Source organism: Bacillus rossius, chromosome 3, assembly GCF_032445375.1.
Source record: "Bacillus rossius redtenbacheri isolate Brsri chromosome 3, Brsri_v3, whole genome shotgun sequence".
Classification (NCBI taxonomy): Eukaryota; Metazoa; Arthropoda; class Insecta; order Phasmatodea; family Bacillidae; genus Bacillus; species Bacillus rossius.
Genome location: NC_086332.1, coordinates 93,653,351 through 93,680,348, shown reverse-complemented (window position 1 = coordinate 93,680,348; position 26,998 = coordinate 93,653,351). Strand labels below are relative to the sequence as shown.

The following is a 26,998-nucleotide window of genomic DNA, read 5'->3' as shown; positions in this document are numbered from 1 at the left end:
AGTATTATAGATCATTTCAAGGAAAATAAAATATGATAATTGTTTTTTTTATTTCGTGACTGGAATTATCAGTATTTAAAAATTCTAACATCCAATTTAGCTTAAAAAACTGAAAACATGCTTTATTGAAATATGTTTCAGTATTACAATAAAAATCATTTTAATCCTAACATTTTAAAAAGTTCAGAATAGTTGAGTAATTAGATCCACATCATTTTCACTAAATTACAAAATTCTCTAGAAAGTAAAATATAACCTTCAGCATCAATGTACAAACAACAATCACCGAAGAAAATAGACACCTAACCTCAAATATTTAAAAAGTTTAAGTATTGCTTGGCGGTGACAGAAACATAAAATTGAATAGTCAATTGACCGCCGGTATTATATTATTAAATTAGCTAATTATTTAATTTATTTATTGAAACACCAGATGGCGTTAAATGTCATTCAAATTACTCAAACTCGCAGTCAGACGATCATATATACAAATATCAATTTTTTTTTCAATAAAAAGTATCCTATGTTACTTCTAATACTTCAAAGAAAATGTGTACAAAGTTTCATGATGATCGTTTTAAGTAGTTTTCGCGTGAAAGCGTAACAAACACGCGTACATTCACATTTATAATTTTAGTAGGGATTATATAAAAGTAACAAAATGAATCCAATTAATTACAGTATATTGATTAATGCGTAATCAGTTAACTACATTTATAAAAAATTGAAATATGAATTTTATTAGCTAAACTCCGTGTAATAATTGTTAAACACTAATAAGACAGCTGACGTTCTATACTTCCCAAAACAACAGTTAATATTTCCATTAACTTAAATATTGTAGTGAAGTAACAACACACATTATTGCTGAGCCAAATTTAACATTGTTATTTTATTAAAAAAGATATCTTAGCTAATAATATTATTTTTTTTGTTTTCAGATGACAGAAGTATTAAATTTTTTTAAGTCACTTGTAATGACAGTTGATGAAAACTTATTGAAAATGAAGTTGGAAGAGATAGGAGTCAGAGAAATTGATGACCTTAAATTCATTACATGCGAGAAGCATTTCGTACCCCGCTGAAATTGGTGTCAGCACTGAAAATGGATAGAGCCATAATGAAAAGGTGTAATGTGCCCCAACTTCTGGCCACCGCTTAGGTTGCCACTTTTCTATAATACCCCAACGTGAGCCTCTGTAATATTTTTTTTATGTAACTATCATATATAAATCAAGAAATAGATAATAATATGGAATATTATTACGTTTATTACTACAATTAAAATTAAATAAATAATAGTTTAAAAAACCAAACAAACACGCTTTATAAAACCAAACTAAAAAATAGAAAATAAATTTTACTAAATTTGAATTAAAAATGTTAAAAAATGTAATAAATATAAATTAATAATAGTGTATATAAGAAAAAAATTTATTTTATTTAAAAATTAGCTTGGGGTGCTTTTTAAGATATTATCGAAATGATAATCCTTCTACTTATATATGTCAATAAAATATTTATAACTATTAACACCATGCATCCCACGCTTTTTTTTAAAATAAAATACATTTTTTTCTTATATACACAATTATTAATTTTATTTATTAATTTATTTACACTATTCTTGATTAAAATTTATTAAAATTAATTTTCTATTTTTTAGTTTAGTTTTCTTTATAAAGCGTGTTTTTTTTTGTTTTTTAAACTATTATTTATTTTTTACTTTTTAGTTTGGTTTATTTATAATTTAAAGTAATACTTATTTATCGGCGTATGAAAGAAATTTTATAACAATGTAAAAAAACTTGATAGTTATTACATCAATTTACTATTAAAGTAGATTTTGAATAGATATTGGTTGTAGTTAAAATAAAATCGATAAACATTGTTTTATCTCAGAAGTGTCTCTAGATGTGGCTCAATTGTTTATTTATTACATGACTTGACTATTAAAGTGAATTTGAGTAGATATTGACTGCTTCTAAAATATAAATCCAATATAGCGTGTTGAACTACAGTACTCAATAAATTCAATATCCTGTTATGAAAATCAATATATTCGGGAAGTCATTGATGTTTATTCTAAGTCAGCATATCTTATGGATGAACATCCTTTGTTTGCAAATGTCTCACAAAAAATATTCTCCCATTTGTTCCAGTCCGATTCCACTGTAAGTTTACTCTGCATGCAGTTGTACCAAACTACACTAGAGTATTCTAAGAAATGTTTTAAAATGTCTATTTTATTTTTGTCTTCTTTGATTAGGAAACATTCACATTCTATGTTGAAATCTTTAATCCACTGGTAAGCATTTGAGTTTCTGCCCGTGAATTTCTCAATCATGAAATCTTTTGCAATTTTCCCTAAATTTTGAGTTTCCGATAAAGTTTTTTTTCTTCAAGAAAATTTTCTAACAGTTTTTCCAATCTTTTATTTGATCCACTGGGTATAGATTCAGCACTTTTTGTTTTTTCCTCAATTTCTTCCAGGTAAAAATCCTTAAACTGTAAGTTTTGCTTTCTATCCAAATATGTTTTTGATATATCATTTGTCAAACTTATCCATATCTCCCGTGTTTGATGTCTTTTATCTAATGATTTACTGACCTTGGCATAGTTTGGAGTATTTTTAACTGCTTGGTGTAGATTTGCAGGTTGGTGTTCGAGAGGAATTTCAAAAATCTGCCCATCAGGTGTAGCTATTTATTTTATGCATATGGTGTTTGATTTCCCATCTGCTGTTGGTTTCACAGCAAAATCAAACCTCAATAATTCCATGTTTCGTGAAATATTTGCAGAAAATGTTTTATAATAATGTTTCACTCTTGGTTAATTGGTAAAATGAAACAAAGACGTAATATTGTTTCTCTATTTAACGAAAGAAACAACATTTAAAGCCCTTATTTAAGATTTTTTTTTCATATTTTTACAAATATAGATAATATTCTTTTCAAGAAAGTATATTGTTCACAATAATCATAACCCACTCTCACTTTTCATTTAATTAAATGTCACAATATTTAGTAGGCTTTGTTTACATCGCGCCAAAGACATAGGTACTGAAAGAAAAGAGTTCGCACATGAGAGAAATGGTTTTCTTTATAATGTGTGAACTCTTTTCTTTCAGTTTGTCTTTGGCGCGATATAAACAAAGCCTACTAATATTGTGAAATTACATAAATTGACAAAAATCTTATTTTGCAAATTGAATAATGGAATAATCTTATCAAATTAGTGTATTGTCATCGGTTTTCGGTAAATCTACAATATTTGAATGAAATCTGGCCGTTTAAAGTGGGTTAGAATCTCACCCAAAGGAGTCGGTTACAAACATACAAACAAACAAACAAACATACAGTTGAAGCTAATATAAAGCGTGTAACAAAATTGAAGCATATCCAATGATATCTGTAACAAGGTTGCTTACACATATAAATCAAAAGTAAAACAAAATATTGAATAACTGTAAAATTAGGTTGGGCACAACAGATACCAAGAGTTCAATTAATTTGAAAAAAAAATAAAATTTACTAGCTCAAAATTAGTCGGTTCGCATGAAAATCTCAAAAATCAAGACTTCGAGTGAAGTTGAATTTATTATTAATCATGCTATAAATGTATGAACTTAGAGGCTTTAAAAATATTTTTAAGACAACACGATTAAAGACAGTCCCGAAGCAGCAGATTGCCACCAACACAATTTGTGCTATGACACGCGGTAACTTATTATGGCGATAGTTCAGGATTTTACACAGCCTATGTTCATACCTGATTTTCCGATGATGGCTGGTTTTCAGCTGAGACCTGTGGCGCAGCCAGGGGGGTGGGGGTTAGGGGTTCAACCCCCCCCCTCCTTAGCACCAAATCTTTGTATAATTTCTTATTCATCACTCAAAAAAATTTCTTAAAAAATTTTTTACCATGACAATATTGCAATTTAAGAACCGTAAACTGCTAAAATAGCACTATTTTACACCTTAAAATAAAATTTTCCCGGGGGAGGACCCCCCTCACCACCCGCTTTAATACGTGGGGGGGGGGGGGGGGGGGGGGCATGCTTCTTAACACCCCCATACACAAATACTGGCTACGCCACTGGCTGAGACCCCAGTAAAACAAATATTGCCAAAGCTCAGGGGCGTAATTGCTCACCAATTTGGTGACAGCGTCGCGATAAGCTATTTTAAATACCGCGTCGGCATGGTCCGACGTGGCAGCACACACAAACCTTTCTTTATCATGTAATGTACCAAAAAGGAATAAATTAGTTTTCAATAGGGATGGGTCGGGTTTGTTCCTCGGTTCCACGCCCCCGGACCGGAACCGTTTTTGGGTACTGAAAATATCGGTTTTTAAAGTAAAGGGGTTAAGGTTCATTTTCACTACACTTCAAAATTAAAGCACAACCATTCGGCATAATTATTGTTAAGACATGATTCAGCACACAATGTATTATTTAATAGCATTTTCTATTAAAAACCGTATGAATTATATTTATAAAAATAGGTTAATAAAACATTCCGCAAATCTAAAACAGGCAGACGTTACCGCATATAAATACCTCCGGCGTGACTCGATGCGCTTAAGAAACTGGATGCATTCACAGCCATAACTATGTTCTATATTATATTTAGTGTCTGGATCACTTTATTATGTATATAAATGTAGCACAATACAAATAATAGAAAAATTTTCCGAAATTTCCATCTTGGTCATACTGTTATTTACATCTATTTAATATGCCGCTGCTGCGCTGCCATGTTTTTGTGAACATCTTATATGTTTTAATATTTAACGATGACAGTTATTTAAACATTCCAGAACTAAACCATATGGTTTTAAATGTACTTAAAAAAAATAAGTCAACAATTAACGCCCTTTAAGATGTAACTTTAACATGATACTTATTTAACCATAGGTAATCTCCTAAATTCAGTAATAAAAAAAGTAATATTTAAATTGAATACTGTATATCGAAAAATGCAAATTAATACAAATTCTTTCAGGAAACTTCGAAAAATTCACAATGTATTCTTACTTAAATGAATGATTACAATTGAAACTATTACCGTACTGCTTCCAAAATAAGCCGCCCTTGAATATAAGTTTACGACCATGCTTTCCACAGATAGATCAACTCTACGAAGTAATTGTAGTGCTAAAAACTGTGAAAAACGCCACGTGACAGGTGAAAGCAAAACTGCTATTATTTAAATTAAAACCGTAAAAAAACATATTTTAAAGATAAATTTTCTGTTTAAAGTGTGTTATACCCATCTAAAACAAAATACAAAAAACCACAATACCCTCCTGGGTTACGACAAAACCGAAACCACACGCCGCACAGGCTGTTCCAAGTACGCTTCTCCCTATGCTTTTAACCAATGAACTACTCGCGTTAGCAACTGCTGTTCCAACTGAATACCATGCCCCACTTCTCGCTATACTTGTAACCAATGAGTTCGCGCTAGCATCTGCTGTCCAACTGAAATGCTGTGCCCCTACTTCCACCTCTTTTAACCAATGAACTACTTGCGCTAGCAGCTGCTGTTCCAACAGAACATTGTGCCCCCATGCGATGACAGAATATGTGCCCGTGTTTACATTGCCAGCGTGATATGATTGGAAGTTCAGTTGTTTTCATCACAACGAAAACAAAAGAGTTACGATGCACATGTTATTTCGCATACATTAGTAATTGAATGTAGTGTGTATTAAAATTTTTTCTCTAGATATACAGCTATAATTTTATTGCTGGGCAAGATGGCTTCTACTGGTAGCAGCGTGCGGGTACAAAACTTTTGTAAGTTTTGCAATTTTGTTTGAAAAAAAAAATATATTTTTCTAAACACGCAATAATACGCCGCTTACAAGTTTTATAGCTCAAAAAATTTGAAAAAAATATGCCGCTTTTTCCTGAGCAATACGGTATTTAAAAAAGACGCTCATTATCCAACTATTTGCTGAACATGAAAAAAATAAACCAAGGAAAAAAGACGAAATCAAAATCATATTTCCCACTGAAATTTGTAGTGTGAAATGAGCAAAGGAAGCACTGCACATGTCTTACTCCAATGTTTCATCATCTTCATTTGCATTTCGTTTCCTGCAAGAAAGAATTTCACTGTAAAGATTAACAACAAAATGTCACAAAGTCAGAATTTCATTAAAAATCTTTCACAACTTAATATCATAATTTTATAAACCAATTCACATCTTCAAATCAGGCCATTTTTATACTCTGTACAATGCAGAGACAGTGTATTATTATACCATTTTGAACAGTTTCATTCCATAGTAACCAACAATGAGCACTGAATATGACTACATAGCACCTATGAATGACTTTTACATCTTATCTAAATTAGACAAGTGTAAAAAAGGGGAAAAAAAAAAGAACTATAAAATTAGTGACTGGAACCACAGAAAAGCAATGTAAATTGCAGGAAGGTAACTGCTGTTTTTCAACAACAATATAATGATGCAGTTCAAAATAAATGTTTTTCGTATTTAAATTAAATGGTGGAAAAATTCTAAACCCTAGTCTGCAATAATTGTATGAAATTAATTTTCAATTATGTTTAGTTATACATACACCATATGCAGACAAGTGACTGGACTGTTTGAAATTTATCATCACGGTATACTGATCATTCTTTAGAGTACTTCGTAATTAAATTACAAGTTAATATTTCAATCACTATGATTTACTATCTGAAATGAAATTATCGCATAATTAGTATAAACAAAAATTGCTCCTATTATAATGAACTGCCAGTGATTGAATTGGCATACCATAATTACTTAAGTTAAACTTTTGCAGGGATTTTTTTTTAAAAAAGATAAACTAAAAATTTGGCCCAAACAAAAAAAATGTTAGAACACGATCCCTTGCAAATGAGGCTAAAAATATTTCTGGGATTACCAGGTCTTCTGGTGAAACCAATTTTTCAGAAACTATAAAACACTGCATAGTTATAACATCTTGATTATCCTCAAGTGGAGCACCCAATTAGCAGGTCAACAATGACTATCACAAATTAACTATAAAAATACTACTCAATCACAAAAAATCTAACTAGGGTAGACCGGGGGAAATCGGGTCACGGGGTAAACCGGGTCATCGTAACAAGATCTGCTGTCTTGTGGCGAAAGAATGAACTGGAGTCTACGGAACCTACCAAAGAGTGCTGCTATCTGTCTATACAACCGTCCACTACAAGGCGAACATCGTCTGTAACAACATTCTGGTAGTCTGTGCGACATGAACCCGAACCTGTGTAGTCCTGAAGTGGAAAATTCTTAACAATGTAAGTTTTATTTTGTTTCAAATAAGCCTTTACGTTCGCATTTCGAAATAGTATTGTAGTTTAAGTAATGGAGTACGAAAATATGTACCCAATTAACATTCTTCTGCATTACTGAAGCTCTATATGTTTGACAGAATTATGATATTTTTCTTTTTTTTAAAGTGCGAAATGGGGTAACTCGGGTCGCTGCCGTTGGGGTAAAACGAGTCACTGCATACAGTGGGTAAATCGGGTCGCTTCATATATTTGCTATATTGTGAAGCACTTTATTCTTCTTTCTCAATTTTTAAGTTAAGACCTATTCTAAATAAGTGGAAAAAATGAATTTAAGGCACATGACTTCAACTTTAGTTAAAATTTGTAAGTACTTATAATAATATTGAAGTTTAGGACATGTTAAAATAATGAAAATATTATCCATGTAAATATAGAATTACGAGTTCACTGCCAAAGATGTAAGTGGAAGGAGCACCACAGAAGAAGTGAGATGCCTGTTACCAACACCGGAAAAATTAACACCAAAGAGAATAGGTGAACGAAAAACTGTTGCTTCTCTAAGGCTACTGTCAAAAGAGAATCGCACATTGTTGGAATCCAGGAAGTTGAAAAGCAAGAAGCAGGTGTTAAATTAAGTTCAAAGCAAAGCAAAATTGAACCTCTGAAGACGAAGAAGCGAACAAAAACTAAAAACACATCCGAGTTGGAAATTTTGGAAGAAGGCCAGGATGATGAGGAAGATGTTCTCTGCATGTGCAAAATTGCTTACAAAGTCATCAGAAGCTGCACTGCTGGAGACTAGATTCAGTGCCAGTCTTGCAAAATGTGGTACCATGAGCGCTGTGTCAATGCTTTTTAGTGTAAACAGTTTGTATGCGGAATGTGTCTGTCAAAACAGAAAAGAAAATCTGTTGATCCGATTTGCCCCACTTGTGATCCGATTTACCCCACTTCTGTCCAAATCGGGTCAAAACATTTCATTTTCCTTTTATCAAGTTTAATGTCAATTCGTAAGGAAGATTGGCTAATGTTTGTATGTAAATATGTACATAAAGGTATGACTGATATTACTGTAGATTATTTTATGGTAAATTAATATTGGTTTTATACTTATTCAGGAATTTCAAAAAATTGACCCTATTTCCCCCGGTCTACCCTATACAAAGTTCTTTTATATCTATTAAAAGATACAATTTCTTAAATGCAGTTTTCACAGAATGGCATGCAAGTTGGTAGCAAGCTAAAAACTTGATGCAACTGCTATATACAGTATACACAACACACATCATATGTATATTAATATCTAAAGCAATAAATAATGTACCTAACACTGAGAAAATTGTAATTACTGTATTTATCATCTCAAACCATAAGGCATGCCACAGTACTGTTCTAAGTTAATTAGTGTGGATAGTCAAGAATCAAAGCTTACAAAATACTATATATTAACCTACTAAAAATACTCTTTTGTTGTACCAATGACATTTTCCATAGAAATAGATCTGGTATCTTCTAGAGTAGCACAAAGGAGCCATTTAATTAAAAAGCTTGGTTATGATAAATTTAATATTTTATGATTCTGTTAGAACTTTCAAGCTGAAGCCTGCCAACCATCACAATTATATAAGAAAGCTACCAGTCCATACAAGGCTCCAATGAATGGTTTTATCTCTATTTTATTGGTATTCGTGCCGTCTCTTTCCCGAGAATATTTTCCCTTGATACAATCTATGTACTGGTTTGTATGTTCAACAATAATGTTTAGCATAGAATCATCAATGATACAATACCAAGAATCCTCTGGTGTTTTGCAGCCTACAGCTTTACCACGAACTCCTGGTAGATGAACAAGCAAGTTGTGTGATCTGGTTCTGGTGTTCCTAGCTGGCTCACGAGCACTCCATTTGGAATTATCTTTCCCTGAAAAGAAAGTGCATGAAATGGAAATAATTATTATAACACATTAATGAAAAAACAACTATACTGGATAGTAAAGCAATGTAAAATGGTGAAATAATCTACACAAAAAATGATATATTGCAGCACATTTATTCAGAGACATAATAAATAAAAAAAATCAATATTCATTTTTCAAATTTTATGTTACCACAGAAAATAAAATTACCTGTATAAATGGATCTACAGTGTCGTGGTTCTTCATCAGCTACACTCTCATCACCTTCACATTCATGGTCAGTGTCAGAATTTTCCACTCTTTCTTCAACAAAATCACTATCTGAACCACAGCTATCGCTAAAATTGTCATCTCTATCGCTATCATCTGCGAACAACAAACGGTGCACTTCTTCGACGTCTCTTTCTTTAGACAGGTCGAAAATACGACCAGTTCGCCCCATTTCAATTTCTTCACTGAGCTCGCACAACTACACGCAATGTATCTCTCAGATACAATACTGCTATCTACATGCTGAGAAAAGGAGTAACTTGGGAACCCCCCTGACACCAAAAGCAGTATTGTAACACGAGCCATTTAAAAATAAACTCAAGAAAACAAAGGCATGTATCTGTCAGATCGATTGCGTGTGACGCAGGGTTAAGCTCAGAATGAAAATATGGAGCGAGCCCTTCCAAAATAACATAACCTATCTTGCTTCGCTGAAGCTGCATTTTCCTAGCTATCTCAGAATCAGAAAACATTAACTGAAAAACGGACACATCGTTTGCTGCACAGCGTAGGGACTTGTGTGACATAACAGTCTCAAGACACCATATTATTTCAGCACGTGTTACATTTTCACCAAGAACAAATGCATTCATTCCATTTAACTCCTTATGTAATGGCACAGAAACATCAAAATTTTTCGTTAAATCATTTTCAGATATGCAGGCGAGATTTGCAGATGATGTTAACACAGGTAAAGAACTCGACAAGGAAGATGAAGCAGATTGTGAGGTATGAAACCCTTTTTCAGGCTGCTCGGATTTTACTGAATTAGTTACAAACCCGTCCAAGTTAGCGGAAGTTTTTCTACTTCTCGCAGCTTTCTTATGCTTTTCACCTTGCATGTGGCTTGTAATGGCACGTCTTCCCATGTTGCTTAATGAAATTGTTTTCTGACAAAACAAACACCTAGCTTCATTTTTGTTTAACTTTGACATCAACCATGACGAAAATTCAACATCTCTTAGCCAATCCTCTTGAAAGCTTGTGTTCTTGCGAATAGGCGGCATTTTCACAAATCAAATATAGACTAAGAAGTAACTAATGTATCAAACATCCTAAATAATAATAGAGTTCTCTTCTTGCAAATAGGCATTCATTATGAACAATAAACAAATGTCCCGTTTTCACTAAATTTACGTCTAATACGTAATAAATAAATGCAGAAAGTACATTGCCACTGTGCACCCGGTCAAGTCGTGACAAGATAAATACACCGTTGCAAATATCTCGTTCACTTGTTTAATGTCAGGTCCGTATTTACCGCGTATTCTGAAGCACTAGTCCCCGTAAATATAAGGCTAAATTATTTAATGTGTTGGAAATAATCTTCAAATAATATATATGCGTAGAATAACACTTGACAATAAATAAGTCACATCATTTATCTTTTTAAGCCTACCACCGAATACTTTAAATGAAGAAAATATTGTCACAGCGTAACGGAAGATAAGTGGTATCGTATTTAACGCCAGTCAGTTGGTTGGCTTGCCCGCCCAGGCGTGACCTTCAACACACGTGCGTGCGCCTGTCAGCTTGCTGTCGCAAGTAGCTGGATCCTTTGTTATTACGTTTAAAATTCGACAAAATTAAAACACTTTTACGGTAACCCGTGGTGTGGGAATGAAAAAAAAAAACATTGTCATGGAAAATCTTATGCGTGACTGGAGAAAAAAAAATTGTGTTTTGAGTGATAGTGGTATTGCAATAAAAAGTTTAATTGATGTGAGAATTCGTAGCGTGTACTTCCTTAGCGATTTTCCGATGTATTTTTGAATCTAACAAGGAACTGATTTCTATCATCTGTGACCGAGATGTTAATGACGTCTTACTGTTGCAAACAAAACAACTGCAGTCGGTAGCCATTACTTTTATGGTGTTTCTTTCCTTCGCACCACGATAATCATGTTATAATTCAGAGTTGATTCATAAGTCTAATATTTACAACCCGCTATATTCTGGTACACATATTTACGATAGAATGTTTATGGCACTTCTACACAAAAAAGTTGCGGTCGGTAGCCATTACATTAATGTTGTTTTTTTTCCGTTGTATCACAATTTAACATGTTATAATTCAGTTAATCCATAAAATATTTACCGCTCGCCATATTTAGAAGTAGTTAGAATAGTAGGTCCGAGCGCAGTGGCTGGTGGCTGGTGGCATAGGAGCAAGGAGCATTGACCTTTGATCCCTGACGTCACTGTTATGACCTTTGACCGATGACATCATCATAGATTTCCTGGAAATTTCCCGATTTTCCGCCAATTTTCCTCAAAATTTCCCTACAATATTTTCCCATTCCAGGAATTTTCTAACCATCCGCAAATCTCCGGATAGTGGGTTGGTATCCCCCTTACCTACCCACCCATATCCGGATCACGTCATTTCCGGCCACCATTTTGAATTCCAGTATTTAATATTATGAAGTCATAGCCGCCATTTTAATCACACCTGTTGCAATTTTCGTTACGATCGCCATCTTTGTTTATGACATCACAACAGTCATTTGTTTTCGTCTGCTGAAGGCCGCTATCTTGGATGTTGTTACTATCGCCATCTTGATTTTTTTTCTTCTGTTCTGGGGGCAGCCATCTTGATTTCACATTATGTTCCGCCATCTTGGATTTCCCCATCTTTGTTTCTGATGTTTGTTCCTAGAGAGCATCACCATCGCTCTATTCATACACACAAGGTCGATATTTCATTACATACCAATGTTATCATGGTCCTTATCAATATATTAAAATATTGCTTTTATACAAAATACATTCGGAACTGCTGAGATTCGAACCATCACACAGCTTCGACCTTTAGGTTGGAAAACATACGCCTTTAACTGCTCGGCCATCAAGACAATTACCGATATAAGAATTAAATAAGGTATATATATATAAAACATTAACACACACATATTCGGACTTGTAATATTTTTATTGAAAGTAATAATAGCATCATCTTTTCGAGAATTATACGACATATATATTTTTATTATTGTTTCAATACTCGCTACCAGGAGCACTAGTGTCTAGCAGAGTGCGGCCGCCATCTTGTTTTCTGTATTCGCGACCAGGAGCGCTAGTGTCTAGCAGAGTGTGCAGCGGCCATCTTGTTTTCAATATTCGCTACCAGGAGCGCTAGTGTATAGCCGAGTACAGCAACAATCTTGTTTTCAATATTCGCTACCAGGAGCGCTAATGTCTAGACAAGTGCAGCCGCCATCTTGTTTTCAATATTCACTACTAGGAGCGCTAGTATCACTTAGTACACACATTAACTGCCAGAGGGCGTCATATTAGTTTGATTCTGCCCTGCTGGAGTGTAGTGCTGTCTTGACCTATACATCTTAAATATGTCCCTAACCTTGAACTTTCCACTATATTGGATTATAGCATTTATGTTCGCCATCTTGTCGCCAACACTATCTTGGCATCATCACATTTCACATTACTGTCAACACCCTGAACTTCCTGCCATCTTGGACTATATCATCACATTTGACTTATAACATATCCACACTGCCGCCATCTTATATTTTGTTATCACCCAATTTAATCTTGACCATCAACATATTGTATTATCATCACATGTATGCACCCACCATACTTGATTATATAATCATACTAATTTTCATCCTCTGCTAGAGTATGTAGATTAATTATTCGTAATGAGCATCACATGATTATCCCAAACACTAAGATAAAAAAAAATGTATTACCATTAAACTTATCACATTTCATATACCAAAGTCATACTGCAGACTTGTGCACTGTAGCACCCTACTCAAACTGACTTGCATAGCTTATGTTTTCTTTACGTGCTTTCATTTGCGCTTACATTTTCTAAACACGCTTTCACTTGCGACTACAAGTTCCTTGAGAGCTTTCCTTTACACTTATGTTTTCTTTGAGTGTTTTAAGGTTCGCTTATGTTTTCTTTACATGCATTCCTTTGCGCTTACATTTTCTTTATATCGTAACTGAGTATCTCATGTAAACAATATTTAAGTATCCATATATATATATATATATTAGTAATCTTAATAGCAAATGTTATGGTCATGCATGCATCCTTATTTTTATAGTTGTCACCATAAAGTAAGCAGGATAAATTAAGGGAAATAAAAATACATAGTACACATGAAAAAATTTATTTTATTTATAAAGTTTATTATATATTATATACACAGTATTTTACATAAAGATATATACATCTATTTATCTAGTGGGTCGAAATGACTAATTCTCAGCTCCAAACGGTTCACCGAAGTCAGCGTCCAACCAGATCCTTTACCCATATATTCTTCTTCTTCCTGGAGAGTTTTTCGATACTCTGTTTAACTGACTGCTTCAAGTCGTTTGAAGTATAAATTGCAGCAGCCGATGTCTTGAAAGCACGCTTGCTCACTCGATTCTCGTGCGGCTCCGGTTTACCATATAGACAATCCAACCATAAGTTATATTTTAAAGGTCCATGCGATGCTGTATCATCCATAAGCTGTTGTATTATATTCTGTTCAATATCACTCAGAAAAGTGCAAATATCTTTGGCCTCATTAAAAGTATTTAGATAGTAATAGTCTTTCAGAACTCCTCCAAATGCAGATTGTGCCAAGTAAAATCCATTAACATTTGTCTGTAACTGACCAAGCACAGTGTTAGATTTATGTCCAGATGACGATGCGGGTGGTTGTTTCTGCTGATCTTCTTTAATGCTGGAGCCCGTACGCATGGGTACCTCTAGTTTAAATTGAGGAGTCGTGACGTTCACATGCTGTTCTACAGGCAAGCGGTCTTCACCTCTGCATATCTTCATATGTCTTTTCAAATCGTCATTGCGAGTAAATGTCTTCTGACATTCATTACAGAAAACAATAGTGCGAGATGGATTCTTCACACAATTACTCTTCTCATGACGTCTCATGTTGGAGCTCGTTGAAAACATCATATTACAGTGCGGACACTGATGCTTCAATGAAGATTCTTGCTTCATACTGGATTTTGAAGAACTAGGCGTAGGATCCATACACTCCCCAGATGTCTTTGTTGTTAAACAAGAAAGAGAGCTCCCAAGCGATGTTCACTCTTCAGAGTCAGGATGACAACTAAGCTACTAATTCCGTCCACATCCATACATATAAAGCTAACCCCTACCACCACTACAGCACTCTCCACATCATCAACATGTTTACTTAGGACTCAGCTTACATAGGGTCTCTCTCTCTCTTCTACTTCCAAATCATTCAACTATCCTAGAATTCATGAAACTATCTAGAAAAAGCAGATTCATAACCTGACCAATGTAATCACGAGATCATTCTTTGTATTGTAAACACAACTAAAATACATCTTCTCCATCTGTCATGATATATTTTTTTTAATAAAAGACCTCATATCCTCTTAAATATTAACATCTGTACCTATAGGACTATCCACGCCTCATTTAATTTCAAAACTCCCAGCCACTATATCTACGCGGAACCATAAATCATTAATGCTATTCCAACTCACACTCTTAAGCCAGCATATTTGTGCAATAACTACATCGGTCATGTCTGTTGAGACTATAGCTGTGCCTAAAATTTCTGAAAGTCTAATACTTTGGGCAATTAAGGACTTAAAATCAACTAAATCCACTGGTCCTGATGGCATTCCCAATTTTATTCTTAAAGGCTGTGCCCATCTCTTAGTACCCCTACTTTATCACATTTTTAACACCAGTCTGAAAACAAATATATTTCCCAATAATTGGAAAATAGCAAAAATGATTCCTATTCATAAAAATGGTTCAAAATTAGACGTCTCCAACTACAGGCCAATATCATTACTTAACGGGTTCTCCAAAATTTTTGAAAAAATTATAGCTAAATTTTTAAATTTTCAACTTAGTAATACTCTCACCAATAATCAACATGGTTTCAGGTCTGGTATGTCTACTACCACTAATCTTCTTACCTTTCTTAATCCTGTATATAATATAGTTACAAATAGGGGTCAGGCCGATGCCTGTTACTTCGACTTGGCCAAAGCCTTTGATACTGTAAACCATTCCTTACTTCTTATTAAATTATCCCATTTTGGTCTCTGTGGAAACTATATCAATTGGTTCTCAAGCTACCTATCCAACAGAAGTTTTTTTGTATCGATCAACAATCATAGATCTTCTCAGTATAATGCGTGTTCTGGTGTTCCCCAGGGAGGTACTCTTTCACCTCTTCTCTTTAATATATTTATTAATGACATTACACAAGTACTTTGCTACTCTACTGGAATTCTTTTTGCTGATGACCTAAAAATTTATAAAATTATTTATTCCTTAGAGGATTGTGAATTATTACAAGAAGATATTATTAAAGTTAATAATTGGTGTCTAAGAAACTTGGTCAAACTCAACAAAGATAAAACCAAGGTTATATCGTTCACTAGGAAATACCATCCGATTAAATATTCATACAAATTAGCGAATTCTATCATCTCTCAAGCCCACTACACAAAGGATCTCGGTATCATCCTTGATTCAAAACTATATTTCCATAAACATGTAGATTACTTATATTCCTATGCACGAAGAACTCTAGCGCTTATAAAATTTATTACTTCTTATGCAACCAACTCAGACTCACTTATCTCTCTTTACATGGCACTTATAAGATCAAAATTAGAATATGGCTCTGTTATCTGGAATGGTATCAACTTAACAGATACGGAAAAAATTGAAAGTATTCAAAATAAAGTTATAAATTTAATTATTACAAGGAATCTCCCACGCCCCATTTGGACACCTCTGGTAGACCGTAGGGCCTATCTTGATGCTCTTTTTGTTCATAACTGTTACATTCATAAATTCAGATGCCCTTATCTTCTTGAAAATACGGCCTTAAGAATTCCTCAATTCAACTCCCGCTTACGCTCTACTCTGTGTACTCTTATTACTAATAATGATATTATTTATAGACTTATAACAAATTACAATAATATATATTTGAATTCCAACAGTGTTTAATTATATATATTCTGATTTATGTCTGTCATAGCTATATTATTTTTCCTTCAATATCTCTTAACATTTAATAATTTGATTTTACCTGTATTAATTATGTTTGTATTTGTTTTTTATTTTTGTTAATGACCTAGTTGTTATTGTTCTTATTTCTATATATCTTTGTTTGTCTTGTTTATGTATTTGTGTTTCTGTGTTGTTATAAGCTTTTTTTTTTTTTTTTGTGTTTTCTGTATTTTGTATTTTAGTTTTTTTTTTTCGTGCCCACCATAAAAGTGTTTCAGCTGTCGGTGGGCATGTCACAAATACAAATAAATAAATAAAAAAAAAAAATTATCCACTATATTTTTCGTAAAGTTCCCATTCCAACCTAACCTACTAAGATAATACAGTTATATAATGTTATCTTGTATTCTATCTCATTACAGCAGTCAAAGTCGTAATCGGACATAAATAATTGCCTCCACTCTAATCATTATTCCTAAGCATCCAGAATATAATATTATCAAGTATCAGCCAATCATCATCAAACTACTTAATAGATATAATTCCATAATATTTACCATATGCATACATCATAGTAAATATATATAACATAGGTCCACCCAGCAATGCAAAATGAACATCACTCAAAATACACTTTTTTTTTTAATAGCATACATTACTATTCCTTAGCCCACAGTACATAACACATTTATCAGCTTACACACTTTTTTAAATTAAACATTTAATCATGATTCCCTTTCATTCTTTAAATGTTTCTTGCAGTAAAGAATTTTTCGAGTCAAATACCACTTAGTGACATTACCAGTCACATCCTACCATACAACAAATTTGAACATATCTCGACTTAACCACAGGATAAACCTATATAGCATCTTCAATTAATTAGATAATACTTAAGATATGAACAAAGTCCGATCTAACATTCTGGTCGAGTCATTGCATATGAATACAAATATGAGGAGGGTACATGCAAGTTGAGTCATTACATACGAATACAAATATGAGGAGGAGGGACCATAGTATATTAATACAAATATGAGGAGGAGGAGGAGGAGGGATCGTAGCAAACATATATATAAATCGCACCTAATTTTACTCAAATACCAACCATATCGATTCGTATTATTATTAGTGATATGCTCAAAACTAAAATAATTCCTGAGCAACACTTTCTTAAAACCCAAACATTTAAAAAAAAAACAATAAAATAATTAACAAAGCAGACACACCGATCCACAAGACCTATGACCAAAAACATTCATATTAACTTTTATTGCCTACCAAAGAACCTTCATTGCCTGAAGTATATGAATATTAAAGTTAAAAAAATAATCATATATATATATATATTGCCTGTTCAATCATCCTTATCACATCTAGAAAGCGTTTATAGTTTTTTTCATAGGGATTCCAAACTTGTATTCATACTATTAATTCTCCATACCCATATACTCTAAACTTCATACAAATTTATCAAGCAACATTTCTATTACACATTACACAAATTACATAGTTCAATATCTATGAACCCCTCCACATAAAGCAATATAAAAAAAACATTAGTATAAGTACCTACTTATAAAATATCTGCAATAGGTGAACTTAACAGAAGCTGTGTTTTACCAAACATTACTTTAAGTCTCTTAAAGGCATTTACCAAAATAAATATATATTATTTCATACACACACAAACAACACAGTTAAGCCCCTCACGATTAATTTTACTATTAGAACACATTCGATTATTATTGAAACCATTAAGCGTTAGATATTTCTTAATTCATTTTTTTTTTATTAAAAGTGTTTAAATAAAAAATTATCCAAATAATTCATCCTATGTAAAACTCATAATAATAAAAGCCATACTACCTCCTATTCAGAATCTCATCATGGGTATTATTATCATTATGAGAAAACACTACATTACCGACTACAGTAAATGATTCCAACCAATTATTTGTCAACGAAATAGTGCTGCTAAAATTAAACCCTTTTCACTAAGCCAAGTTACAAGCCCCAAATAATTTAATACTAAATCACTGGCACAGCACCACTTTTGTTTACGTATAATTTTAAAAAGGAAAGAAAATGTATAGATACATACTTCCATTAACACTTACTGTTTTAAAGCATATAAATGAAACTCTTTAAAGTCGAGTTTAATATCCTCCATCAATTAACTATAAGCTCTTAGGTTTACTTAGTAGTATAAATAAAACGCACTTAGATTTATAAGTTTTTATTCACTTAACTCACACTAAACAAATAACTAACGATGCAATATTGCATAAATACGCCCCAATTCCTCGAGTACAAATTGCATACGATGCAATAATGTCGTTAAAACAGTATCAAGTGATTCGGATAGATTCCTCACAGCCTGCAGCACTTCATCTTCTCCAACTTCATTATCTTCACCATCATCATCACCATCATCATTTACGATAACCACATCAATATCCTGAGCAGCTGGAGCAGGAGCAGGCGCAGCCGGAGGTGGAGGAGGATGCACAACCAAAGGTTGTATCACAGCCACTAAAGGACACAACATAGGGCGCACATCCCTCACCTCTTCATTCGTCACCTCGTGATGGTCTTCCAGACGCACTAGAGGCGATCTATCCCGAAACTCAACAGGCGATGATCTCAACTCGCGGCGGGATCTACGCCCCCGACGAGCCACGTTTCGCGAAGCCATCACTATATTGCTGGCAGACGAAGCAAATGAAGCTAAGTTGATTCGTTCGAAACTTATATACTAAACAGTAGGTACACACAGTTCCCCATGTAAACACATTATTAGTAACAAACAAACTATTCACATTGGAGACCGAAAAGTTTTCTGATCAGTACAGTGGCGCCACATCCATCAGACAGTATCTCAGAATAACATATTGAAGAGGAAGAAAATATGATAAAAGTAAATTCCAACTTAATTCTACAAATAGAATTATCACTATGTTTACAAGGAAATTGATTTTTTTTTTTTAGGAAACCATCATCGCGAGGACTCTTTCCAGCACAAGGGGCGATAGCATATCAGCAGAGGGTTATTCCCGAAACACAACAATATATTCAATTCCAACATTATTCCACGAAGGGGTAAGCTTACATGTTTACAAGGAATTCGATTTTAGGAAGGCTTCCATCCAACATACGAGAAAATAACATAGCAGCAGCCGATAGCATATCGACAGAGATGGTTGTTCCCGAAACGCAAAACTATTTTAAATTCCAGCATTATTCTGCAGTTGGAACCAGCTCACATGTTACACGTAATTTAATTTTAGGCATACTCCTTCGGGAGAGCTCCCCTGCAGCACGATATAGGACACCATAACACACTGATGAGGACTCGGCTCTTACAGGGACTGCTACCAATAATTTACCAACAAATAAACATTCTTTTTACGAAAATAATAATTTTCTTTAGTTTTGGCAAATAATAATTAACTAATAAAAGTACTAAAGAAATATTTATATAAACGAAATTGATGTAAATTGAACAAACATAAATAATGTTAATTTTCTACAAAAATTACTTGACGAAAACATGCCAATTTTTACTATATCCAATAAGAAAATATTTGAAACTCACCGTAAATTAGAAGACTTATTTTAGTCGTCACTATAGTTGATTGCAATGCGATGTGAAACTTCGTCTTGTATATATATGTAACGCAAATTTTTGTTGTAGAGATTTCGTTATGTCTTCGGCCGTAACCTTAATGAAGTTATCAAATGAAGTTGTCAAATCCATGTCGAATTATATTAGGCATTGGTTCAGAATCAAATAAAAACAAAGCAAATAAGATAATTTTTTTCGAGATTAGGAAAGTTGTTTGGATTTAAAGAGAAGCAGCATACAAAAAATATGCCGTTCTCACTGCAGTATCACTGAGTCTTGTACATAAAATAAACATCATAAAACTGACTAAAAGTACTTTTGCAAACAATTCAAAAAATTAAACATAGGAGTTTACCATACACACAGTGTAGTCTATATACCACTCTAATACTAATATATACAATCGCAATCAAATATTAGGCCTACATTTCTAATAATCAAAATAATCTACCAAAGCCTAGGGTATTTTCATATGTGTTTATTGGTACACCAAAATTTCTACTAACGTGTTCATATTATTCATTAATATATGGCAGACAGTATACCATGTATGTTGCCATAAACATTTACAATAATAAATAAAATACATATTAAAAAGTAATTTAATATTATCACTCTACAAACAAATTTTACTCTATCACACACGACACATAGCGGGAGTGACGTATATATACGGCATGTGCAGACAACATGTGACAATGTGCCAACCGCAACTTTGAGAGCGTAACCTATACGGCACGTGCAGGTAACGTGCAGCGATGTGCCACCCGCAACGTTGAGAGCGTAACCTATATGGCATGTGCAGGCAACGTGCTGCGATCTGCCACCCGCAACGTTGCAAGCGCAACCTATACAGCACATGCAGGCTACATGCTGAAAGGTGCCACCGGCAACGTTGCAAGCGTAACCTATATGGCACGTGCAGGTAACGTGCTGCAATGTGCCACCCGCAATGTTGCAGGCGTAACCTATATGGCACGTGCAGGCAACGTGCTGAAAGGTGCCACCCGCAACGTTGCAGGCATAACCTATATGGCACGTTCAGGCAACATGCTGAAAGGTGCCACCGGCAACGTTGCAAGCATAACCTATATGGCACGTGTAGGCAACGTGCTGAAAGATGCCACCGGCAACGTTGCAAGTGTAACCTACATGGCACGTGCAGGCAACGTGCTGCCATGTTTCAACTGTAACGTTACCAATAGCACATTGCCTGCACGTGCAAGCAACGTGCTGTAAATTCTGTGACCAACATAGCACATGGCAACGTTTCAGCAACGTTGCTGGCATCAGCTGTGCTGTGTGGGAGAGGCATGTCGGGTTTATGAATTTTTGGAAGACCATAAATGTGGGGTGCTTTACTACTGTGTGGTGTCAGTTCTGATCTAGTTTTTTCTGGGATGTGATTCTGATGTTTTTTTAGAGTTTGGTACACTTTTCTTTCAATGCTGGCTGTGGGGTTTTTTGCCAGTTTTGTAAATTGATCTGTGGTGATCAAATCGGTAATTTTTTGGTCATAGTCTGGTTTGTCAAGTATGAATGTAGCACGACCCTTATCAGCTGGGAGGATTACAATGGTATGGTCGGATTTCAGAGTTTTGATGAAATTGAGGCCTTTTTGTAAAACATTTTCCTCGTTATTGGACAGCTTTCTTGAAAATGAATTAACGATAGTGTTGATGTTCTGTGTTGTGGGGTGTGATTTTGTATTCACCATACTCGTCAGTTTGGCTAATTTATCTTTTTGCTTCTCTTTGCACTGTAGAGACCTCTTTTGGACAAGATTCGTGATGGACTGATAAATGCAATTGAAATCTTTAGTATTGAGAGTAGACTGAATTTCAAGCTGTAGTGCCGAAATTTCATTGTTCAAGTGTGATTTTTTGCAGTGATATGCGGCAATTCTTTCACTCAGAAGCTTTTGGCTGGCTTTCCGGGTGATTTGTTGAGCCTGTTTGCTGTTGACCGGGGATTTGATTGTGAGTCCTCTAGGAATGACTCCCTTTGCGACATTTACAGAGAAAAGTCAAGTTATTCGAACATTGTGATAAATCAATTAATTTCTTTTCCAACTTCCTCAGAGAAATATGCATACCGGGTACATACCGGGCATTGATATTATCTTTGAAAGATTTGTGCAATGGGAGTGCATGACTTGATGTAAGTTTTTGGACATACGCCATTGCTAAGAACTTTTTCTGTTGAAGAAAAACTAACACAACAGAAAAAGTTCTTAGCAATGGCGTATGTCCAAGAACTTACATCAAGTCATGCACTCCCATTGCACAAATCCTTCAAAGATAATTTAGCAGTATACAGGTTTAAATAGGTAGGCCTAATGCAGTTATGTTAAAATGCTTGGTTTGTTCCTGTGACAGTGGTAATAGCCTGGCATATTTAGTTCCAAGTGAACGTCTATGTCTTGTGTATATCCGCATTAAAATTAGCCTATGTAGCCTGCTACCTAATGCCAAACTGAACATTAATGGTTAGGCCTACATGTTCATTACAATACTGTAAACACAACACTAGTTAGGGCTACTTAGTCTTAATTTTAAGTGTGCTATTTTCTAGAGTACTTGCACTATGTGAAATGGCTAAACAAATTTAAAAACATGCTTAAGGTTATTCATTGGAGACTTGATAATGTTACATATGTTACAATTTTAATATCAGTTGTGGGTTGAATATAAAATGTCGAACAATTTTACCTGAACGATAAAACACTAGATAACTTTTTAATCTGACAGTGTTCATAGGCCTATGCCTAAGCCTACATAACACGGAGTTGTGAAAACCTATATTTTAGGTACTCAGTACATTGCGATTTTATGCATGTGGACCATACCAATCAAATGTTGGACAGGATGTGTACACTGCTATGCACCAGTCATCAGTTAGTAGAAGCATCTCGGAGGTCACAAATGCCATCAACCAGCATCTGTTTTGCAGATGGGTCAGATTTGACTTAAATCCAGCATTAACAGCAGCATTAAAAGAGATGTAAGTTCTAAACGGTCAAGTGTTAAATAGACTTTTTTCAAACAATAAATAAATAAACATGAACAACTGGACTGTCGTATGGCGATATGAGTCATTCCACTCCCGTAGACAACTCTCCTTACACTTTCATCCAACAATATGTTATTGAGTACTTTGAGTCAATTGTAGTACCATATAAAATACCAAATATAAAGACACTGTATACACCAATTGTGTCTTGCTACTTGTTACTGTTGTTACTGTATAATATATACCTCTCAAAAGATGAGTTTAATTGTAAGAAATTTGTCCTAGATCTGAAAACACAAACAATTTTTTTAATGTTCAAACTACAGTATTAAATTCAGCATAACTTATGAAATGAGTTTTCTGCTAACATATTGTACATATTGTATTGAACATGAGCTTATTGTTTATCCGTGTAATAATTCTTGTGTAGGTTTTTCAGAAAGTATGGCTTCCCAGGGGTTATCGGTGCTATTGATGGTACCCATGTGGCAATTGTTGCACCGCCAGTGGATGACCCTGTCTTTAATTAAAGAAAGAGCATACTTCAATTATAAACGATATCATTCAATAAATGTACAACTGGTAAGAAATCGTAATTTATTAGTAGAATTTTTTTTTGTGATGTGAAGTTGACAGTAACCACAAAATTCCTGATTCTGTGGGCATCAAATAAGTTTGTAAGTTGAATACCACCTCATGTGTCATTTTCTGGTAGCACAAAAATATTTTATTAATTATATTGAACATTAAACCCAATATAAATTTTGCCATGCTGCCACTGCCACATTGGTAATTACATACATCAAAAAATTGGGAAACATTTTCACTGTCAAGATTTTGACATGCAAAGATTGTTATGTGACATACTAATTTATTTCCAGCCGTACTATATGGCTCAACTGATGTTTGTAATTATACTAGTTTACAAGGGTATTTTTTAAAGTTTAGAGTTTAGAAGTTTAGACAGCCCTCAATACGTACAGAGCTATTGACTGCTGATATAAAGAAGTACCCGGAATTAGGTAAATAACAGATCCCTGAAAAGTGGCCCGCATTATTGAGACACAATTGTCGTGTGCAAAAATCGGTGCTCAGGCCATTTACCTTCCCCCCACTTCAATATTGAACCACATCTCCTCGGGAGGTGAATGTACTAGACACTATAACATCGAGGCTCATTAAAAAGGTTGAACGTGTTTTCATTTAGTTGCTACTTTAAAATAAATGTGATGTGCCTGCTACACTATTTTATGATTTTGTAATCCAATCACTTGTATAATATTTTTACAAAGTTATTGTGTCATGGTAACACTTTTACCTGGCAAATATGTGTGGTGATTATGTCAGTAAGAGCATGCATGACATGTGAGGTGTATGAAATAAACAAATAACTTAATTTTATTTTCAGGTGTGTGATGCAAACATGAAAATATTAAATGTAAATTCAAGATACCCAGGGGCAACAAAAGATTCCTTCATTTATGCCAACTGCAGTCTCAGACAGGGACTACATGAAATGTTTCGACAGAACCAAAATGCTTGGCTGTTAAGTGAGTTTGTTATGGCAAGTACAAAAAACATTTTTGTAAATAACAATACTATTTATAATGGGCTATGTCAGTATGATAGATAACTGTGCTGAAAATGTTGGCCCTTTTTTTTTGTTTATAAGGTCATAGCGGATACCCCCTGGAACCTTGCCTGATGACGCCGTTCATGGAGGATGTTGATCCTCTGTCTCCACAAGGGCGGTACAACCAGTGCTTGCGCACAGCCAGGAGTATAATTGAGCAGTGTAATGGCTTGCTGAAATCACGTTGGAGATGCCTGCTGAAACACCGTGTGCTGCACTACAAGCCCGACCAAGCCAGCAGAATAGTTAATGTATGTACTGTACTACATAACATGTGCCTGCAGGAAAATGTGCATCTTCCAGATGAATTGTTGGTTCATCCTCAAGATTTGGGGATGGATGCCATGAATGAAGTTGGTGTTGTTAACCAGAACTTTCGAGCTGGTCAGTTGATAAGGCAACGTATTATTGATAATTATTTCATGTAGACCAAGTTGTTTGTATAGCTATGGTGAAACCTACCCAATATCCGCCCCGCACCCAAATATTGATGGTTTGAAAAATAAAACGTGAAAAATAGGAGTGTAACAGATTTGCTAAGAAGTGACGGGTTTACGCTTACGATTTCATATTTATTTAATGCTTTGAAAATGTAATGTGTGACACGTGACGTGCCGAGTATATGATTTGTGCAATTTATTACTTTTTAATTTATTTATGATCTCACCGGAATTCGGTATGATGAAATACGTGGTTCACCATCCCTCCGGCGGCGGGGGACAGCTGATAAAAAATAATTAAATTGAGATTAATGATTTCAATGCATGTATTTAAGTCACTTAAAACTTAATTTAAACATTGTATTTTTATGTTAAGTTTTTAATTATATATTAAAATTTTGTATGACAAAATTGTGTAAGTTTACAGTAGTTTTCCAAAGGTCCTTAACCATAATAAATTTATTTTATGGTTTTAGTGTGGTATTGATACTTATGTAAATACTCATAAATGATTAAACAACTATTAAAACTGTTTACAGCCATCGTGGGATTGCAGAAGAGTAAATAAATTACAAAAACGGTCAACTACAAAAAATACTTATTTACCAGCACAACATAGTATCTTGTATGTGAATTGGGCAACGAATACACTTAGCTACAGCAAATGTGTCATCAAAGGCAATGCTTACTATGTAGGATTACAGGAAGTTCATGTAGACATACTTAATTTTACATGCATTGATCTCATTAAGGCAATTTTTACAATATGGTAATTTTTTTTTTCCAAAGTCTATGAGATGCCACGTATAAAACACCCCAAATATCTACCATACCAGCACAGCTAAAATATATACTTTAGTATACTGTGAAACAGTATAGTCAAGTCATATGGCAAGTGTAAATGAGCAGTTTTACTAAACAGTAAAATATCTGTTAAAAGCACACCCAAAAACACCAGTGTACTGGAAACTTACTAACTATATTGAAATATTTTTTTAAAATATCTTGTGAGGATCTTAAGCTCATTCATTAACGTGATTAACTTTAGAGTGATTGGAGACTAGTGGAAAATTTTCATACACTTTTGTAATGTAAGAAATAAAAAATTGTAACACAATTATTTTATTTATTGCAGCAGCAATTTCTTTCAAAACAGCAATTTTCCTTTCTTTGGCAGCCAAAATTTGTTGCTGGAACTGCTGTCGAGCTCCAAACTCCTTTTCCTTTAACTGTAGTTCCCTTTCCTTAAGTAGCATCTTTTGCTTCAAAGTTTATGCATAGTCACGGCGTGCTTCAGCAGCGTTATGCAGAGTCGTCTCGCATCTGCGAAAACGTTTCGGAGTGGACTCTAAAATAAATACTTAGAAACAATTATAAACACACAATGCAGTGGTGATATTGGCATATAAAAAATTCATTTGGGAGGCATGTAAGAAGAATTAAGATGTGCTATAGAAAATTTGTAAAGTAAATATTCTCCAAACATACATGTACTCATAAAAGGACGGTGTTTTGCAAAAATGAGTTAACCCACAAAAGTGAAAAAAAAAAGTTATTGACATAGCTGCGTTGAGAAAATGCCATTCTTTAAGAAGCACAAATGATTTAAGCAACATTCTGTATTGCTGTGCCATCTAGCGGCGCAAATGTCAACCCACTGCCACGATACCGGCCATTGTGTATTAAGCAAGAACCAGTTAACCCTCCTGCTCAAGCTTGTGCAAGTGAAGTGGTGTTTGCTGTTAAACTAAAATCGTTCAACCCATTACGCAAATGTTACAGCACTA

General features: G+C 34.2%; 1 protein-coding gene across 1 annotated transcript; it reads left to right on the top strand.

The window, feature by feature from the left end:
- The first annotated feature begins 22,416 nt into the window (after positions 1–22,416).
- On the top strand, positions 22,417–25,943 carry LOC134531341 (putative nuclease HARBI1). Its single transcript, XM_063367038.1, has 4 exons — positions 22,417–23,129; positions 23,582–23,720; positions 24,547–24,754; positions 24,811–25,943. Exons 1-4 carry the CDS (start codon positions 23,008–23,010, stop codon positions 25,197–25,199), a joined length of 858 nt encoding a protein of 285 aa, XP_063223108.1. The 5' UTR covers positions 22,417–23,007; the 3' UTR covers positions 25,200–25,943.
- Positions 25,944–26,998: the final 1,055 nt, after the last annotated feature.

What these genes read in the sequence shown, in the direction of transcription:
- LOC134531341 (XM_063367038.1), top strand. Translation starts at nt 23,008, where the DNA reads ATGCACCAGTCATCAGTTAGTAGAAGCATCTCGGAGGTCACAAATGCC. An exon ending in ACAGCAGCATTAAAAGAGAT is followed by an intron (nt 23,130 to 23,581) that starts GTAAGTTCTAAA and finishes TTTTTCAGAAAG; the next exon opens with TATGGCTTCCCAGGGGTTAT. An exon ending in ATTCAATAAATGTACAACTG is followed by an intron (nt 23,721 to 24,546) that starts GTAAGAAATCGT and finishes TTTTATTTTCAG; the next exon opens with GTGTGTGATGCAAACATGAA.